The sequence below is a fragment of the Penicillium macrosclerotiorum genome (assembly GCF_028827735.1).
Source record: "Penicillium macrosclerotiorum strain IBT 26536 chromosome Unknown utg000007l_segment0_segment0, whole genome shotgun sequence".
Lineage (NCBI taxonomy): Eukaryota > Fungi > Ascomycota > Eurotiomycetes > Eurotiales > Aspergillaceae > Penicillium > Penicillium macrosclerotiorum.
This window is the reverse complement of record NW_026643086.1, coordinates 3,891,722-3,913,342: the sequence shown is the minus strand read 5'-3', so window position 1 is coordinate 3,913,342 and position 21,621 is coordinate 3,891,722. Positions and strand designations below refer to the sequence as shown.

The following is a 21,621-nucleotide window of genomic DNA, read 5'->3' as shown; positions in this document are numbered from 1 at the left end:
AAACCCTAAAACCCTAAACCCTAAACCCTAAACCCTAAACCCTAAACCCTAAACCCTAAACCGGTTAGAAAAGGTAGGCTTGATCCTATATAACGACCCTAGCTAGTTTGTATAATAGACTAATACCTAATAGATTCTCCCTTATTCGCTACTGATTTCTTTGTCTAGATTCTTTAACTACGGTTAGAAAAGGTTAGCTTGACCCTATATAATAGCCCTAGCTAGATAGTATAATAGACTAACACCTTATAGAATCCTTCCTATTTTACTATCTACCCTATTCACGTCTATTTTTCGATCTACTTATTTCTAAAACGCGGAGTACTAGTAAGTCCCCCCCCTCCTCTCTCGACCCTCTTACTACTTCTCTTTATTTATCCTTTTTTAACTATAGTTAGAAAAGAGTATACTTAGGGATATAGGGGTATTATTCCTTATTCTATACTAACCTATCGATCGAAATAGCTATATTAATACTATACCTAAGGTAGCTATAGCCCTAGGCCCCGGGCGTTAAACGCGTATACCGGTTCTAGTGAACCTTAGCACTATTAATTTCACTAAAGAGACTATCGCCGACCTCGATAGATCCGCCCTAAAGCTTATAGGCGTATTAGGGTTCTAGACTACTACTAATCTATATACCTTATTCTCCGAGACGTGCTAGTCGACGATAGACGTAATTAACGCCTTCTATATTAATAAGTCCTATTAGTTTAGCTATATAGATAGCTACGCGATCCTATAGAAGTAGCGGGTAATCTAGGCTAACCTAGTCGTCTAGGCCTACTACTACGCTACTAAGTAGAGTAACGCTCTCGCGTATAACGACCCTCCCGAGATTAGTAAATATAACGTTATAGCGGAAGACCTCTTTGATCTACGCGGCCTCTAGTAGGTCGTCCGGCTACTACGGACGCGTCCCGCTAACCTCGCTAGGCACTACTAGCTTACTATCCTCCTATTCGCGATAGACTCTAAGGAGGTCCTACTTAGCTAGAAGATCCTAGTCTTCTTCTACCGTAACCTCGTGAAGAATCTATACTACGCTAGCTCCTAACCCTATATTACCCTAGCCGTGCTACTATAGTTAGTAACCGCCGTGCTCCTATCCTAGGTCTATAGTACTACTACTACTATAAGGGCGATAGGCCTAAGCGCTGCCGCTACCGACGAGTACTACTATACCCTACTAAAGAATAAGGACACGCTCGCGATCTAGAAGGATAACAAGCTAGAGGACCTAGTCGCTATATACCTAGACAACAAGCCCGCCTTCTAGACGCTAGTTGTCGGCGTTACCGATATCCTTACCTAGCCGTAGACCGCGCGAGTTAACTAGCACGCGCTAGGCCCGTCCGATATCGCCGCTCTCGTCTAGTTGCTCTATAGGCCGGCTATTATAGGCCGCTACGTGCTCTAGGAGCCGGCGCTAGACGCCCTCCTAGCTGCCGAGGCTATTCCCTACGCTACCCTATAGTAGGTAGCCGCTAGCGAGGCCGCCGGCGCTGCCCCCGCGGCTACGTCGGCTAGTTAGGACTAGCCGGACGGGCCCCTACCCTTCCCTACGACTACCGACTAGGTCCGCGCCTAGCGCTAGGGTATATAGGTCTCCGCGGTCCCCTACTCCTACGCTAATAGCGTTATCTATACCGCCCTTCCGGATAGTATCCTTACCCCCGAGAATACCTACTACGTCCCGCCTACCTAGCTAAAGCCGTAGTAGGTAATAGGTATTAGCTAGATACTAGACTAGGAGGCGAGCCGCGTCTACAGCGGTATCCTAGGGGACGCCTACAGGCTAGGTAAGACCCTAACCGCGCTTAGGCTCGTCTACTACGCTACGCACGCGCTAGGCCGGACCGAGCTATTCTACCCTACCCTAATCCTCGCCCTATCCGCGCTTATCGATACCTAGGTCGCCGAGATCGAGGCGTATTTCGGCGACGCTCTTAACCTATAGCTCTTCTATAGCTCCCGCTCGCGTACTAGCGACCTAGTCCGCAAGAAGTAGACGCTCGACTCGCTTAACGAGCTACTAACTGTTCTCGCCTTCTACGACCGCTAGTACCCGGGCTCCGCCTATACCGTTATCCTCTCCTTCTACTATACCTAGGCCGCCCGTACGACTATCGAGGTCGACGACGCCGGGTACGCGGTCCCTAAGCAACCCCCCTAGCCCCTATCGGGCGCCCCCGCCTCTTTCTCCGCGGCCGCTAACGACGCGCTCCCTAACGAGGACGCTATAACAGGCGAGTCTAGCGACTCGGACGACGATACCGAGGTCGTCGCTACGCTATAGCCTAGCCCTATCTCTACTATCGCCTCTACTATCCTCTCTACCCCTAGCTCCGGGCTATCGTAGCTATCTAATACGTAGGCCGTCGACTAGATACGCGAGTTCTAGGATACCGAGAACGATACCTAGTAGGCTACGCCCGGCCTCCCGCTTAAGCGCCGCTACTACTACTAATATAAGACCTCTATAGGCGACGAGGAGTTCGACCGCGTTATCTACGATAAGGGCTACCGCGTTAAGACTATCTCCTCGCGCTAGTACTAGAGCGTCGCCTACCTCGCGCGCTACGCTACCTAGTTCCTTATAGTAACCCTGATATAGAATAAGCTCCTCGACTTCTACGGCTACCTATCCCTTCTATAGCGCGTCGACCTATAGTAGGACGAGAGTAACCTCGTCCTCCCCCCGCCCGGCGTTAACGCGAGCGCCCTCGATAACGACCCTATCGCCCTATACCGGGCCTAGTTCTAGCTAATAGCGCTCCCTGTCTACAAGCTCTACCTCCTTCTAAGCCCGCGGAAGCTTATAGCTCTCGGCTACCGCGGCTATCTTACTACCGCCTAGGGCTACTATACTCTCCCTATTATCCTACGCCTATACTATCTACGCCGCGATATAGGCGAGCCGATACGCGGCCCCTATAGCGCCGAGCTCCGTATCGGCGAGAATATCCCTCCCCTAACCGTCTCGACTATCGAGCTCTAGTTTACCCGCGAGGTCTAGTGCGAGCACGATACTATCTACTACGCCCTACTCTCTACCCTCTATAAGGGCAGCGGCGATAGCGACGCCGGTAGGGGTAACCCTAGCGACCCTGATAGCGCGCCTACCCTTAACTAGGCGACCTTCCGCTGCCTATACTACCTAGCCTTCTACCCGAAACTAGATACCTTCGTAGCCTGCTCCGTCTACGCCGTACTAGCCGCCGACGTCGGCTGCTTCGTCGCCGAGAGGGGCGACCGCGGCTTTAGCTCGTTCTAGTCGCGTAGCTACGTCGACCGCGCGGACCGGATCCCTACTACCCGTATTACGTAGGCGTCGTACCTCGCGTATAAGTATCCCTAGCTACGATATCTACTACTCCTATTCTACTAGGAGGGCCTCTAGAAGGCTACCGGCGCCCCTAGCCGGTTTCTAATCTTCTACTACTAGCCTATAACTATATAGGTAGTAGAGATATTCCTTAACGCGCTATTACTCGACTTCGTATCGATCTACGCTAGTATACCTAGCGAGATATAGACTACTGCGATCGCGTAGTTTACGAAGGAGGTATTAACGACTAATATCCTCGTAACTACCTATAACTACGGTACGATAGAGCTTAATATACACGTAAACTATAGTCGCGTTATACTAATAGAGCCTACCCTTAACTTTAACTCCTTATTCTAAACTATTAGCCGTATCTACCGGCTTAGTTAGACCGCTCCCTAGCAGGCGTAGGTCCTATTCTAGGACTATACTATCTAGCGCTAGGTAGAGTATAATAATACTACTAAGGTCCTCCCCTAGGTCGCGGCCTAGTTCCACAACGCCCTATTAGAGCGTATTACTATATAGGCCGCGTAGACTACGTAGACTACGTAGACCCTAGTAGGCCTAGGATAGCAACTTACCGCGTAGAGCCTAGCGGGTTCTCCTACGTAGTAGACTAGCGATACTAGTACTAGCGATACTAGTACTAGCAGTACTAGCGATAGTACTAACGATAGTACTAACGATAGTACTAACGATAGCGCTAGCGATAGTACTAGCGATAGTACTAGCGATAGCGCTAGTAATAGCTAAACTATATATTCCTAGGAGGAGGCGGAGATCTAGCGGCTCGCTAGACGTCTCCTATAGGATATACTTAGCCTATAGGAACCCCCTCTATACGTAGACCGCGTAGCGATAAGCAAGGTTAACGATCTCAGCCTATATAGTAGGTCGTAGACGTCTAATACTACCTACTCCTAGCGTCGCTCTACGAATCGCTAGACCCGTAACTAGACCGCGCCTAGCACCCCGGGCTACTCTAGTATAAAGCGACGTAACCGGCTATAGACGGAAACCCCTATAGCTAAGCGGCTACGGGCGACGCTAGGCCCTAGTAGTCCGGGTACGAGCACGACCTCTAGCCTTAGCACTCCGGGGTCTAGTATAACCCTAGGCCTATACCTATAGAGCAGCCTACCCGCTAGCCCGACCCCCGGCCTAAAGAGGGCGCTAGCCTCTAGCGCGACCCTAGGTCCTAGCACGCCGGGGACTAGCGTGACCCCCGGTCTAAAGGCTGCCCCCGGTATAAAGACTACTCCCGGTCTAAAGAGTGCCCCTAGCCCTAGCACGTAGCTAGCGCCCCTAACTAGGCTATAGAGGAGAACTTAAGTACACGATATACGGAAGATAAATAGGATTAAGATTAATAGATTAAGATTAATATATACTTATAATAATATAGATACAGTAGACAGCGTTAGCGGCGGTGTCTTTTAGTTCTAGGGATAGCGTTTTTATATTATATTTCTAGTTACCTAGATAGCGCGGATATCTATATTTTTCTATAGTACTTTTCCTACTATATTTTAAACTATACTAATAGGAATCTAGACGGAAATCTAGCTTAATATATTAAAGTTTACTAACCTAGTCTTGTTCTATATAACCTAATCTTTAAGTAGAGACCCTATAGGACCCCTTCCCTACCCTAGCCTACGCCCTATTTCTAACTATAGTCGGAAATTATATACGCCTCGTACTCTCTATACCGGAATTATTACCTAGAAGAAAAGGACGACCCCTCTCTACCCTAGCCTACGCCCTATTACTAACTATAGTCGGAAATTAAATACGCCTCGTACCCTCTACGCCGGAGTTATTACCTAGAGAAAAAAGGAAGACCCCTAGATTCTAACCGTAGTTAGAAATTAACGGTAGTTAATAGCCTAGAACGTACAAGTTAAAATAATTTTAACTAGGGTCAGAATTCTACGCGCCTCTATTTAGGCCGGTACGGGATTCATCGTGATATAAATATTAGTATCTTCTACTCCTATTACTATCTATCTAGCTACTTCTGCCCTATCGTTTCTCTTCTACACTTTGCTCTCCTGCAAATTTATCTCTTCTCTTACCTTACCTTACCTTACCTCTTCTCTCACCTTACCTCTTCTCTTACCTTACCTCTTCTCTTACCTTACCTCCTCTCTTACTACTCTATCTCCTCCCCTTCCTCTATCTCCTCCCCTTCCTCTATCTCCTCCCCCTCCGTCGACAACGTTAAGGCCAAGATCTAGGATAAGGAGGGCATTCCCCTAGACTAGCAGCGTCTAATCTTCGCCGGCGAGTAGCTCGAGCGATAGCTGTACCCTCTACGGCAACGTCAAGGCTAAGATCTAGGACATAGAGGGTATTCCCCTAGACTAGCAGCGTCTAATCTTCGCCGGCGAGTAGCTCGAGCGATAGCTGTACCCTCTCCGACTATAATATCTACGAGGTCTCTACTCTTTACTTACTACTAGTCCTGCGTCTCTCTACTAGTATATAAATCTTGGTTCGGACTTTAGATCTCCTCCCTCTCTACCTCTCTTAACTACTACCTATATCTATATATAGTTAGTACCCTCTACCCCTAAATCCCCTCCCCTCTCCTAAAAATAAAATAAAAGCTCGCTAAGATTCTAACTATAGTTAGAATTCAAGGGTTATCGGCGGCCTAGAACGTATAAGTCGAAAAGATTTTAACTAGGGTCAGAAATCCGCGCGCCTCCGTTTCGGCTATTGCGGGATTCCTCGTGATATATATATATCTTAGTATCTTCTACTTAGGTAGGGTGCCCCTGCCTACCCTATACTAGTAATTACCCTATATAAGAGAATATTCTTAACCGTGGTTAGAAAATTAGTACTTTACGTCTAGTGCCTGCTAGGATAGTAGCTATATATATATATTATATCTATTATATCTATCGTATCTATTATAACTATCGTATTAATATTAATATCTCTAGCAACCTCTTATATCTCTACTACCCCTATATCTACTAGAAGATCGCCGCGGTAATCGCTATCGCGTTTATCGCCCGTTCCCCGTATATTAACCGTTCTAGGCCTAGCTATAGTATATACGCGCCCTTATCGTCCGCTAGGTACGCCCTATCCGCCTACGCTAGCACTATCTAGCGTAGGGCCCGCTTCTAGTAGACAGCCTAGTAGGTCGGGAGTACTAGGTCTAGGAACTAGCACTATTCGGTCCCTCGCTAGTTATAGACGATCTACGGGTTAAAATACCGGAAATAGCTAGTATACCCGCTAAACTAGCCCCCGCGCGCCCGGCCCTAGCTCTGCGCGTCCTTCTTAGCGTCGAAGTACGTATAGCGCTGCGGGTTCGGGTAGTCTCCTAGGCTATACCGGGTGTAGGAGCGCACGCCGCCTACTAGCCCTAGGAGGTAGTAGTAGATTATATAGACCCCGTACTAGGTCTCTAGGGCGGCGAGGTAGTCGGCTAGCCCCCCCGCCTCGCCCTAGATCCGGGCCCGGAGCAGCTCGCCCCCGGCTAGTAGCTCGTCTAGCGCGGGGTAGCTCGCGGGCTAGGGCGACGCGGCGACCTACTAGGAGGGCGAGGGCGAGGGCGTAGGCGAGACTACAGGGATAGGGATAGGGACCCCGGCCCCTAGCAGCAGCGGCGGTACCTAGACGCTCCCCGCGTCGCGGTAGACGTCGCACTATAGGGCCTCGGGGTCGTAGGGCCGGCTCTCGCCGTCGAGGAAGGCCGCTAGGCGGGCGAGCTAGTAGCTACCCGGGCCTACGTACGCCTATATAGCGGCCTCCGCGGGGCCTAGGGGCCGGCCTATCCTATCTATAGCCTCGGCCTACTACTACGGGGGTACTAGCACTAGCGAGTCCCCGCCGCCCTTATCGCGCCCTAGCCGCCCGATCTTCTACGCGAAGCTAATTATATCCTAGGAGACGCCTACGTAGATAACGGCCCGTACCGCTAGGTAGTCGATCCCTATACTAAACACGGACGTAGCGATAACGTATAGCGGCTAGCCCTACCGCTAGCTCTCGAGTACGCGGGCCTTCTCCTCGACGCTACTAGACTACGAGTAATAGATAGGCGCCGCTAGCGCCGCGGCGATCTCCTCCGCTACGCTCCGCACGTAGTAGTAGACGATAACCTAGGACCTAGCCGTCTACGCTACTAGCAGCCCCTATAGCCCGGGGAGGACGACCTCGCGTACGAAGTCCCGCTCGGGGGGCCTACGCTATACGCTAAGCCCGAGGTCGTAGCGCGCTATTAGGCTACGGACGAGGCGCGCCCTACGTAGAAGTATTACCCTCTCGAACGTCGCTATTATAGGCAGCAGCAGCGTCCCTATTAGGAAGACTATTAGGCACGCGAGCTCCCGTAGCTATAGTAGCAGGGCTATCGCCGGCCGGTAGGATACCGCTATTACAGCGAGATAGTACTCGTCGAATACTACCCGGTCTAGCGCGTTAGCGACGTGTAGCCGGTTTAGGAACTCGCGGAACTATAGCCGTACCGCCTACTCGACAGCTACTACTACTAGTAGGCACGAGTATAGCCGCCCGGGGTCCGACTACGCGTCCTAGATATAGGCCGCGACGCCGGCCTTAGCGTACTAGCGCTAGATCTCCGCCTTAAGTACTACTAGCGGTAGGATTAGCACTATCGTGCCAGCCCCTAGGAGCTAGCACGGTAGTAGGTAGAGTAGCGTCTTACCCTCGTTAGTCTATAGTACTACTAGGACCTACCCGGCGCCGGCTACGATATACTCGAGGACCTACTACTACCCGGGGGACCGATACTCGGCAGCCGCGCTATATATACGCTAGAGGATCGCCTACGCTTAGTCTATCCGCTACCGCTGCTAGGTACGCGCGGGGGCCTCCCGCCCTAGCTATACGTCGTACGAGGAGCGTCTCGTCGTCGCTAGGGTCGTCCTATCACCGCTTAGCCGGGGTCTATAGTAGGCAAGGCGGCTCGCTACCCTACGTCTACCCCTACGTCTACGTCTACGTCTAATAGGGGGTCGTCGAGGTAGGTGTTGCTGTAATAGACCGAGCGGGCGACCTACCGGGGCCGGTAGCTCGCGTAGTACCCGCGGATCGGACGGACCGGGCCTAGTCGCCGCCGTCGTTATCGTCCTACTCCTAGGGGTTATCGGACGCTAGGGCCTAGCGCGGGGGGCCTACTACCCCGGCTGGAAGTACAGCGGATCCCGGACGAAGCGGTACTAGAGCTAGCTAACATACTAGAACTACTATAGCCCGGTATCGGTTAGCCTAGCGCGGAAGTTTACTATACCCCCGTATACCCGGTTACCTATCCGGGGCGTATAGCTAGCCTACTAGTATAGCGCGTCTATTATACTACTAAGAGGCGCCCCGGCGTTATCGCCGTCCTCGGTCTCCTCGAGGAGTAGGCCCGCCTCGGCCGCCGCGAAGCGCTAGCGCGCGATCCCTATAGTAATCTGCCGCTAGGCCTAGACGTAGATATACTTCCCTAGCACCCGCCGCCCTATATCGACGATAACCCGCGTTATCGCGTTAGCCGGCTATAGCGCGCGCCCCTAGGACTAGAGGTAGTTAGTTAGCGCGTTATCGAGGTAGGCCTCGCGCTATAGGAACTCCCGGAATAGCTACACGAGCGCTAGGAAGTCGACTATAAGCTACGCGACCTCGGGTAGAAGGAACCGTACTAGCTACTATAATACGTTGCTCTAGCTACGCGTCTTATAGTAGCTTAGAATAAATAGTATCTACCTATTATATAGGAAGAGGTCGCGCGTTATTAGGGTAGTATTACGCTACCGTAGCCCGATAAACTCGGTATAGTAGCCCTACTACCCTAATCCTAGGAAGAAGGGTACTAGTAGCGCGCGTAGGAAGCGCTATACCCCGGCCTTATACTACTATACCGCGTCCGCGTTAACTACCTACCTGCTACCTATTAGGGCCTTAGCCTAGAAGGCGTTAAATAGGACTAGGGTCCGGCCTACGCGCGTAATTAGCTAGTCCCGGACTAGGTCGACGTAGTAGGCGTTACGCGAGTCGGTTAGGAAGGACTAGCCTAGCGCTATAGCGTCCTAGTTATCGACTAGTAGCGCTAGCTCCCGCGTTAGGATCTCGTAGGCGGGGCTAGACCGGCTACTAAGGTAGAGCTTATTAGTAAAGATACGCTACGCCTCGGCGATTAGCTAGAAGATAATCTCGCGGAGATCGGCTAGGTAGAAGATAACGTCGCCCTATACTAGGGTCTCGCTATTAGCGTACTAGCGGATCTACGCTAGTAGTACTTCGGTCTAGCTAATCTAGAAGCTAAGTAGCTAGTTCTCGAGTAGCTCGCTAATAGGGCTATCGGTATTATTAAGTAGCTACTCGTCCTAGAGCGCTATAATTACCCGCCTAGTCTCGCCCTCCTAGCCCTACGAGGTACGCGCGAGAACCTCGCCGAGGATAATTATCTAGTAGTCGTAGATTAGCTACAAGAGGATCGATATATAGTTCCCGAGGAATATCTATACGCCCTACGTCGGGCTCTAGAAGTAGGTAGCCGCGTACGATACTAGCACCGAGTCGAACTTACGCTAGGGTATAGCGTGCTAGACGATAGCGAGGCTAAAGTCCTATATAGCCCGGTCGAGGTAGCGCGGGAGCGCGGTTAACGAAGCGACGGAAGGGTCCTAGTCGTTAAGGTAGTTAATTAGCTCGTCGATAGCCTCGCCGACCTCGCGCTACGCCTTAAGCTAGCAGTCGCTAGGCCGGAAGAGGTTATCGCGGAGGTAGCCGTGCTCTATAACCTAGGCCTAGTAGTAGACTAGCTACTACTACGTATCGATATAGCGCTAGCGCGACTACTAGTTCTAGAGTTCGGAGATAGGATCCTACGAGGTCTACCCCCGCGTAAACGTGTTAAGTAGGTAGGCGTTCCGGCGACTAAGGTAGTAAGACTCCTAGTACTAGTCGTATACGAGGATAGTTATCGTCCTCTCGAGTACCCGCTATACGCTCTCGTAGATTAGGAAGAGACTCCGCTCCCTATCGCGGTACGGGAGCTAGTAGCTACGGCCGAGCTCGCTTAGCTCGAGGCTCTAGAGGTAGAGCGCGATCCCTATCCGCCGGATCTATAGCGTGTGCTCGGAGACGTGCTAGGACGCTTCGAGAATAGTAGACTCGGGCTAGGATAGCCCCTGGTAGTAGCGGGCGAGGATCTGCTCCTAGTTATGATTAGTAGTAGTAGGCGGAGGAGGAGGGGTAGTAGTGGAAGAGAGAGAAGAAGAGGAGAGGGGGGAAGGTTGAGTAGTGGAAGGTAGTAGAGGAGGAGGAGGAGGAGGAGGAGGAGGAGCGTTGTCGGGTGCCTTAGCATATAGATATATATATTATGTCGGGTGTAGCTGGTCTCTTAGAACTACCGCGAAGTAGGATTAGTACTACCTCTAGGTAAAGAGGGTCTGTAAGTATACTTCGTAATAGGGCATTGCCCTATAGTAGGTAATCTACTACCGATAGGCTTAGTTATAATACTATTAGATAATATAACGGTTGATAGTGCGAAAAGTGTAGGTATCGTAGTAGTAGAGGAACCCACGGACGGTCGGAAGCCTCTAGATCTCTCGACTACTATCGGGTAGCTGTACTACCTCGCGATAGGAGATTGCGATACGATCTAATTCGCTTAAGGATTCGATCCCTTTCCGTTAGGACGACCGGAATTTGTGTAACCGTAAGAGATAACGGGCGAGATTCTGTTGGGTATAGCAACTACTATAGGTAGTGCAGAGGATAACCCGGTAGTTAGGGAGAACATAAAGAAAGGACGGTAGTAACGAATCCGGCTCGCTAGCCTTAACTACGGGGTCTAGGGAGCTCGGATTAGAAATCGACATAGCTAGGGTAGGGAGGTAGGCCCGTCGGGTCTTATATTCGATACAATTAAGAAACTGAACCTAGGAGAGAGGGAGGGGTATAATTAGGGCCGGTTGTCAGATATTATCAGGGCCGGTCGAGTCCCCTTTCGGGTCTAGCGCCCGCGCGACAGTATAGCCCCACCCGATATTTATACGGCCGCGCACCGTCGACTAAGTTTAGTATTCGGATAGCGTAGAGAAAGACTACTAAATAGGTAGTCTCTATACTATTTCTCGATATCTCGGGAGTATATAATAACGTAGTATACTAACGCTTACTTTATAACTTACGTAAATATCGCTTAGGATAGTTCGTACTATAGGTAAAAGCTTTCCTCTCTAATAGATTAACAATTATTCGGATACCCGAAGACGCTTCCTAGTTAATTCTAACACCGACTAGTATTCCCTAAGGCTCGCTAATATCTCCTATTCTTTACCTTATCTATAATACTAACCTTATTAAATTATATAATAATCTAAATAGTAAGACCTCCGGCTATAGCTAGGTCGATAATATTAGTATTATAGTAATAGGTCGTACCGAGAATAAAACTATCTAAAAGCTTAACCGAATCTACCTATAGGCTGAATAGTAGGCTTCTTACTATATATTAGTCTTTAATATTAAGAAGTATACCCTAATATACTTCACGAAACGCCCTAAATATACTCTATTATACCTTAGGAGTATAGTTATCTAACTAACTAAGAAAGTAGAACGCTACCTAGGCTTCTAGCTAGATAAGAAGCTATTATTTAAATAGCACTAGGAGAAGATACTATCTAAGGCTTCTACTAGCTTATAGGCTCTAAAATCGCTATCAGGGTTAATATAGGGAGTATCCCTACTTACTATACGAAGACTCTATTAAGTAATTATTATCCTATAAGCCTTAATAGGAGTGTTAGCTTAGTATAAACTATAGTAGTTATTAGTAAAGTAGTAGCAAGTCGGTCGTCCCTTTACTATACTATAGTACTAAGTAGTATACGTGGTTAGTAGTACCTTCCGTACTACTACTACTATAGCGTTATACGTTAAGCTAAGTCTTATACTAATACCTATCCTTATAATAAGAATAGTAAACGAGGTAGCGCTTTAAATTCGTATAGGCTCTACCTACGTAGTGCTAAACTTAATACTTAACTATTAACGATTAAAGGTATAACGTGAACGTTTAGGATAGTTACTAATAGAGGCCTAGGCCTAGAAGAAGGGCGGATACTTAATAGCTCCCCTAGACTCTTTACTACTAGGCTATAACTAGGAGAACCGTATAGTATTCGCCTAGGCGCCCTAGTAAGAACCTCTAATAGTGACTATCTCGGAAAGAGAGTAAGTAAGAGAAGAATATATAAAGATACTAAATAAAAGTAAGAAAGAGAGAGAAAGCTATAAGGTCAAGGTTATTTATATAGATAGAAATAGATACGAAGGCTGCGTAGGTATAGGAGTAGTAGTATAGGGTAAGGACCCTATATACTACTACTCCTAGATAGGAATAGAAGGAATCTCTACCCTTTACGCTATAGAGCTACGAGCTATCGATATAGTATTATTAGTCGTTTATTAGTTAATAAACTAATATAATATACCTAGGAAAGTAGTAATCTTCTCTAACTCCTAGGTAGTATTATAAGCCCTCCGCTGACTAAGGATACCTTCCGGTTAAGCCTACTTAATCTTAGTAATCTAGTATCTTTAGGCCCTAGAAGGCAGAGTCTCTATCGAATTCCGCTAGATACTAGCGTATAAAGATATCCCTAGTAATAAGCTTACCGATTCTATAGCGAAGGAAGCCGCCCTTTCTAATACTAACGTATTAATCCCTAGCAACCGATATCTTATTCTCGTATCCGCTATTAAACAACGTATTCGATAATAAGCAAAATAGGCGTAGGAAGTAGCGTAGTAGAAGGAGAAGAGCGTAAGGTCGACGAAGCGGCTTATTAAAAAGCTAAGTAAGGATCTAGACTACTAGTAAGGCCTACGGAAAGTAATATCGTTAGTACTAATATAACTTAGAATAAGAAAGATTAGGCTATCTAGCTATCTATTAAAAATTAACGCGCGAGACTTACTAAGATACGGATACGGTTTAGGCAACTAAATAGTCGCTTATATACTACTTAAATACCTAGATCTATAGGAGATACGCAAGGTTATAAGAGATAATCTAGTAAATACGGGTATCTCTATATAATTTAGTACTAACAAGCTACTCCGCTAGCTTCCTACTAGACTATACCTTACCTAGTTTATAGTGTTATCTAGCCTACTTAATTAATTTAAGTATCTCGATCCCACCGTCTTCGGGATAGAGCTAGAGCCTAAGGCCGGCGGTAACGAATAGGTATAAACCTAATCGATAGCGTAGCCCCGAATTAAATATAAGTATTAAGGTAGTAGTCCTATAGGACCGATAGGGTATAAAACTAAGGGCGAGCTACTAGGAACTCGACTTACTCTCTTAAATACTAATAGTAAGCAGGAACAGCGATAGCCGCGTATAAGAAGTAGTAGAAGTAGGAATATAGGAGCAGGAGTAGGAGAGTAGCGTAAAATCGAGATCTAGTAATTCGGATCTACTACTAGCAATAATAACTAGCGTCCTGATAATTTAGAACTCGGTAACACGAGCTGCTAGGGAGTATAGGAGCGAGGAAGGAAGTAGGAAGAGGGATAGTGCATATAGACTAGTGCATATAGGATATAGGAGTTAGTGATACGGGATACGGAGGTCGGGCGGTAAGATTCTGCTACTATATAACCTTATTATCAATCTGCAGATAAGGCCGGCGGTGTGGCTCTGCTATATTATTACTCTGCAAGATAAGGCCGATAGTTTCTCCGCCCGTATAAAGGCTATATAGATATTGCAAGCTACTCGTGTTAGCAGCTGTTTTGCTAAGGCTAGACCTCGGCACGACCCTCGCGAGGGTCCAAGACTTAGACCCTCGACCCGACCCTCGCGAGGGTCGGGTCTAAACCTCATAAGGGTCACCCGACCCGCGACCCTCGCCTACCCTTATACGGGTTACCCTTAGCGACCCTTAGCGACCCTTATTTTCATAAAATTTTGACGCTTTTCCTAATCAGGATATATAATTTTGCTAAATAATCTTAGTTAAATATTATTATTTATAGCTGTTTTAGTATTATAATCAAGATTATAGTTTAAATCGAAGGAATTAAATTAAAATCTTTATAAACTTTTTTAAAATTCAATTAATTTTAAGCTTATATAGTAAGGAATATTCTATCCTAGTTAAAGTAGGTATATTTATTATATATATAACCGCTATTAAGAGAGATATATATATCTCTATCCTGCTATTCAGGATTTTCTAACCATAGTTAAAATTAGAAATACTTATATATAAAAGACTATCCTATAGCCTATATTTCTAACTACGGTTAGAAATATAGGGTAGGAGAGGGTTAGGATAATAGATATTAGATAACTCTACTAACTCTTCTATCCTCTCGACGATATTTTTGACTATAGTTAGAAAACTAGGGTAGGTAGAAGAATTCGCTAAGGATCCTAAGAGTCGGTAAGGGTCGGTAAGGGTTACCCGCGGGTAACCCGCGAGTAACCCTTACCGACCCTTAGGACCTAGCTAATTAGAAGACGTATACTAGTCTAAATAGGTTATATTATAATATATCGACTCTAATCCTATACGCTATCGTAGAGATCCTATTACTCCCCTTTATTACTACGAATTCCTTTCACTTTTATTAATCCTTTTATAAGTTCTCTATTTCCCCTACCCTTACTATATCTTAATACTCTAGATTCCCCTCCTCGTCTATCTACGAGGAGGATACTTTAGATCTATTTTATCTTAATTTTCCTAATAAAGCGTACTTAGTAATACTAGAGCCCTCTAGAAGCTACTTAGCCTCGGTTATTAGCTCTAATCTTCTTTTAATACTACTACCTATCCCGGACTCCCTTACCTATATAGGTCGAAATAAAGTATATATCCTTTATTCTATAATATCTAAAGATACGTTTATTACCTAGTAGTTAAAAATAGATTACGGAATAAAGAAAAGGATTAACTAGGATATAAACTACTAATCTAAGGCCTAGAAATACTTTAAATAGGTAGTAGACAAAAAAACTAGGAAGCCTAGAGTGATATATAATCGATATATTACTATTCTTAAGTATCCTAGTACTTATCGCTATAGAATATCTTTAATAAATAAGTATATAAAGAGGGTTAACTACTAGAAGGTAGTATATATAATACTAAATATTAGATAGATAATCGAGAATACGGTATATAATATATTAATTATCCTATCTAAGATACTTATTTTTCTAGGCAAAGTTTTCTCCGAAAGCTTTAGTCTTTACTTAGGAAGAGTAGGAATATAAGCTTTTAAACTTACTCGCTCTATCACGACTCCTATTTTAATTTATTAAGCACTAGTAATTTTATAATATTATTAATTATACTCGCCTTACCCTAAGGAGTCTAGAAATCCCTTCCTCTAAAATAATTCGAACCCGGCTACGAGACTTTATAAAGGAGTAATAACTAAGTATTCTTCGAAAACTACCTTTAGATTTAAAGCTCTTACTTACACTAGACTATTAGACCTCTCCTTTTCGGTAGTCTTTTATAGTAGTAACTAGCTACTTCCTTAACTAGGACTAGGAATACTAAGAGATCCTTTTAGGATTCGAGCCTCTCTCTAGGACGTACTTAGGTATAAATCTAAGCGATATACTTATAAACCTTCTCTAATAATACAAGATTATAGATCGAGTCCTTATAATAACGACAGATAATACGTCTAATAATAATATAATAATAGCTAGTATATAGGAGTTAATCTAGTTACTAGAGCTTTATAATAGCTTAACTATTATACGTGTTCTATATATTACCTATATAATTCAACTAAGCTTAAAAGATCTCCTTAGTTAGATAAAAGTAAACCTAAGGAACGAAATAGCTAAGACTAAATAGTCTAAAGTCCGGATCTAGTCTCTTCGTGTAAAGTAGAAGAGGAAAGAGATTATTAATACTTTAAATAAGGTATAAGCTTAATATATATATCTCTCGTATCTTCTAACCTATTACTAGATACGGAGCCTAGCTATCTATATTAACGCTAGTCTATAGCGTCGAGAGGCCTTTTATAATCTCTAAAAAGAAGAGCTAAAGCTTATACCGATCTAGGATATTATAACTCGCTAGAATTTAATATTCTTAATACTACGCTATATAAAACGTCTTTAGTCTATATTCGATATATTTTATATTTAATATAACTAAGACTACTTTGTACTTAGTATAGAAGAATAGCGCTAAATCGAGTATCTTCTCTAGATTACCTAGCCTTTCTTTTAATTTACTACTCTACTCTCTAAGATAAGAGACGTAAGTATTTATCTTATATTTAGTATCTATAATAAGCTTTTTAATTATCTAGAAAAGTCTATTTAGAAGCTATAGCGGAAAAAGGTTCCTTAGAAGTAGTTAATACTTACTACTCTAAATTTAGCTAAAAGTAAGCTTTCTTAATACTATAGTATAACTAATTAAATCTATAGTGATCTATATACTATTAGTATAATAATTTCTCCTTAATAGAAGCTTTAGTTCTTCTCTACTAAGGATTAGGATCACGACTAGCGTACACGTTATCGGTAAAGCTTCGAGTCTTACCTTAAGCCTTATAAATAGCAGCTATTATAAACCTAGCCTCCTACTCTTATTTAATCGTCTTATAGTATAGTCTCTAAGCTTGAGATAATATATAAGCTAGAGTTATCTTAATAGTCGGTTAATAGTAAGTATAATAAGCTTACGTAATACCTAGATACCCGTATATACTCTATTAGATATACACTACTAATTACTAATATAATATATAGTAACTATTCGAACTAGCCCTCGTACTTTCTAGAGGGAGTACTAGTAGGAGTTCCTAGTACTTGCAAGTCTTACCCGTGATATTCTTTCGGTTCCTATAATAGGTACGGGTATAGAGCGGCTCTTTAATTCTACTCGAGATATCTATTATTATCGCCGAGGCTCTCTTAAATCTAAGACGATCTAGGACCTAATAATATTTATATATATATCAAGGTTTAATCTTAAGGACTAATAGAGAGCGATAATTAAGGAGTATCTCTTATATAAAGAGACCTAGACGGCTAAAGAGGAAAAGGATATATAGTTAAGTAAGATTAATCCGATTAGCGATTATAAAGAAGAAGAAGATAAATCTATAGAGATATAGCTAGAGGGTTAGGGAAGTAGCGAACGAAGCCTAGGGAAATAACGGAAGAGTATTATATTAGAACTAGAGGTTATAGAAGACTACGAGGATAGAGATAATAATATAGCTACCCTTCTACTACCTAATATATACTAACGTATATTAGGCTATCTTCGAAAATAGTCAAGACTACTAGATAGATACGAGGTTTAAGAGGAGTCCTACCCTAGTTTTCTAACTATAGTTAAAAATATCTATGTAGGATAGAAGAGTTTCCGTAGTCTATCTAATATCTATTATCCCGACCCTTAACTACCCTAGTTTTCTAACCGTGGTCAGAAATATAGGCCGTAGGATAGTCTCTAATATATAAGTATTTCTAATTTTAACCGTAGTTAGAAAACCTATTACTAAATAGGATTATTTAATATATTCTACCTACTACCTATAGACTCTCTCTACACTAGGATAGAGTAAGTGAAATACTAAAAGATACCGCTGCAATCTGCATAAATTATACAAGTCGCGAGTTCCTTCTATTTGCTTAGTTTAACTACCCGCGGGTTACCCGCGGGTAACCCTCGCGAGGGTCCTACCTACACTAGACCCGACCCGCGGGTCTATAAGCTAGACCCTCGACCCTCAAAACGAGGGTCGGAGGGTCACCCGCCGAGGGTCACCCGCGGGTCGTGCCGAGGCCTAGCTAAGGCTATAGTGTATAGCAGGTGCACTCGGCTCCGCCGGGACACGCGGGATACCGCGGAGGCGGATCCCTTCTTTCGTTTATTTTTCCTTTGTCATTCGATCTTATCTGTTCGTTCTAGCGTTTACTAGCCCTTGCCTCGATGGCACCTTCTTATACGCACTAGGCTGGCACTAGAAGGCGCAAATCCCTGCATAGCACCTTGTATATAGAGGAAGCTCTATCAGGAATAAGATTATTGATTGATTGATTGATTGATTGACCTCTTATTACTATAGAGTATAGTAGAGTTATAGTAAGGCCTAATTACTAGTATAAGTTAGTCGTACGATCTTATATTTAGCGCTACCCTCTACTATATATACTAGACGTATAATATAGAAAAGGGCTTAACTCTATAGGCGGCTTTTATCTAGCTTATACCTAACTCGTATGAGAGCGCCTATAGGTACTATACCTACTATAATAGAGAAAGATAGGATTAGAGGAGAAGAGTAAGTATCGAGCAAGAGTAAGTATAAAATAGAGTCGAAGATAGGGAGAAGAGGGTTAGGAAGTCCTTAAATATAGGAAATAGTAGAAAAGAAGCTAAGATCTACTAAGAGGCCTCTCGTACGATAAAGAGGAATATAGTAACAACTCTTTCTTTAACTCTCTAAGGATAATATCTAGAGTAAATAAAAATTCTAAAGTTACGGAGTTTTAAATAGATCTAATCGCTAGTCTTCTTTATTCTAGTAATTCGTATAAATAAAAAAAGGTTAACTATAAATAAAACCCTTAATATAGACTAATTAAAAATAAGCTCTAATATTTCTAAATTAAAAAATAAAAGAAAGGTTAATAAAGTCTTTATATAAACTAGTCGTACGAAATAACCCTATATATAGGTCTAGAGGAGAAGATCTAACTTTAGAGCTAACTAAGGATATAGGTCCTCCTAGTCGTACCCTATTAAAAAATCTCCGCTATTTTAAGTAAATTAGGGTTAGATCGTACGAGAGTAAATTATAACTATAGAAGCTTAAATTAAAACGAGAGATAGTAGATACTCCGAATTAAAATATCCTAAAATTTAAGCTTAATTATACGAGGAAAAAGGCTTATAGTTAGCCTTAGAAAATTAATTATAGTAAGGTCTAGCGTTAAAATACTACCTATACTAAAAGACTCTGACTGCCTTATAGTCAGGCTCACTACACCCGGTACTATAGGATAGAAAATCAATTATAGTAAGGTCTAGCGTTAAAATACTGCCTATACTAAAAGACTCTAACTACCTTACAGTCAGGCTCACTACACCCGGTACTATAGGATAGAAGGAGAGTAAGGATAGGGCTCTCTAGTAAGCTATCTAGTACTACTAAGACCGTACCGGATTAGCTCGCGAGGATCCACTAGTAGGGCGTAATAGCCGACTAGGTCGCTGTAGTCGCCCGGAGCCTTAACTATAGGGCGCACGGACGAAAAGCGTGGAATGGTCGACCATTCCCGAGGGAATAGTACAGTAGAACTGATTGGTTCAGGCGAGTCTATAATTAGCATCCTAGGGGTAGGTCTGTAACAAAAATAGTAGGGCCTGTGTAGGCTTTGGCGATATCTAGTTGTGATAACATTCGCCCTACCACCCAACAACGCTTAGCGCGCAGAATTAAAAATTCGTCATCGCGAAGAAAAAATGACGCAGTAACTATAGCTATTTATAGTTTAGGTGAAGTAGCGCCTCGCTTTTTGTCGAAATAAGTTGCTCTTGCTTCGGACAGCCCAGCCTCAAGCGTATCAGAGGCCATGAATGCCTGGTCTTGAAGAAAATATCTTTGTTAGCTCTATTATTTTTAAACTATAAGAGATCACTAATAAAGCAAGACATAGCTCCTCACCCGCGAATTAATGCCTAGCAATGCCCCGCATACGCATAGATACGTGTCAGAATATTGAAAACATCAAATAGAATCACAAATCAAGTATCGTTGCAAACAAGAAAAAGCTATTTTTATCCTGCATTGCTCTTAAGAGCGCTTCCAAGCAAATATATAAAGAGTCACATCCCCCGCCAGCGTCCAGCTATTATCCTTGTCTAATCTATCCAGTGATTTGGAAAGCATCATTCAGCAAGAAATCGATCATAACTCGGATCCACTCTAGAACCATCTAATATCACCGTGTCCTTTTATCAATAGGCAGAGATAAGACTAGATCAGATACGAGAGAAGAATGACACCGTCATCAAAGCAACCAAAGCCGCCGGCGAGAGCTCCTGGCGTAAGCGCGCTTCGCCAACAACAATTTAAGGAATCACAAGAAAAACAGCGGGAACGAGACATGGCGGAAGAGCCTCAGAGAAGAGCAGAACAGGATGCAGCGTTCAAAAACATGTTAGCAGAGACAGAGCAGCAAGCAAAGGGACAACCTGCTTGGACACCACCGCCCAATATGCCGCGTACTAAGGACGACGAGGAGGATGCAGCCTTTGTCAAAGAAATGAGGGAAAAGGGCATTAAAGTCGATCGTATAAACTGGACTGACCCCAAATGGACTGGCCGAAAGTCAAGCCAGTCTGGGGCTCTCCCAGCTGCTTCCACTCCCACTACCACCACGCTAGCCGTCAGGCCAGCTGCTAAACCTACGCCCAAACCTACCGCCACTCCCAGCTCAACGGGCTCTCGCCCTTCAGCTGCTCCATCCACCGCGTCTGCGGTTCCACCCGTAGGAGCTGGCCCTTCAGGCCATGCGCGAATCTCGGCACCCACGCCCCCCTCGACTTTATCAGCCTCCACAGCTTCGCAGCCTGCCAGGCCTTCTCCAGCCCCTCCTTCTGGGCCTTCTAATCCATCCCGTTCGTCCAATCTTCCTCCGACTACCCAGCCTCCCAGGCCTTCTCCAGCCCCTCCTTCCAACCCTCCCCAAGCTTCTACTGCCACAAGAGCCCATAGGCCTGGAAAACCTCATCCCGGCCTGACACAGACGGAGGACGGGGAGTGGAAATGCTTAACTTGCAGTCAGGTCAGCCACTACAGGGACAATATGATCCGTCATCTAGATATACACAACAGACCACCTAATGAACAAGTCGCACGTACTCCAGAGGTAGTCCAGTGCACTCATCCGGGTTGCAATAAGACCTTCACAGGCAAGGATAGGACTTCTCATTTGAAGCGACACGTTGCAACACACGACCCGTTTAGTAAGATGAGTTTCGATTGCGATGTATGCCATAAAACTTACAGCCGAAAGGATAAATTGATGGAGCATAAATGCAAGGGAAAAGTATAAATTCAAGGGAAGATATCAATTTGGTAGGATACGGTATCGGCTAGGAAAGCTAGGATCCAATAGAACGAGATGCTCAATATAGTGATGTATTAGGTGACTGAACTATCTAAGTGTGTAGGCGGGGAGTGTTGAATACCCCTACCTCGCTGTCTAGCGCGTTACGGCGCTGGGTTCCGAG

At 44.6% G+C, this 21,621-nt stretch overlaps 1 protein-coding gene across 1 annotated transcript; it reads left to right on the top strand.

Moving 5' to 3' along the window:
- Nucleotides 1-20,492: 20,492 nt before the first annotated feature.
- Nucleotides 20,493-21,129, top strand: N7462_008219 (uncharacterized protein; the record flags this gene model as incomplete). The annotated part of the gene is made up of 2 exons (XM_057079937.1): nt 20,493-20,876; nt 20,950-21,129. The coding sequence occupies 2 exons, from the start codon at nt 20,493-20,495 to the stop codon at nt 21,127-21,129; spliced, it is 564 nt and encodes a 187-aa protein (XP_056932607.1).
- Nucleotides 21,130-21,621: the final 492 nt, after the last annotated feature.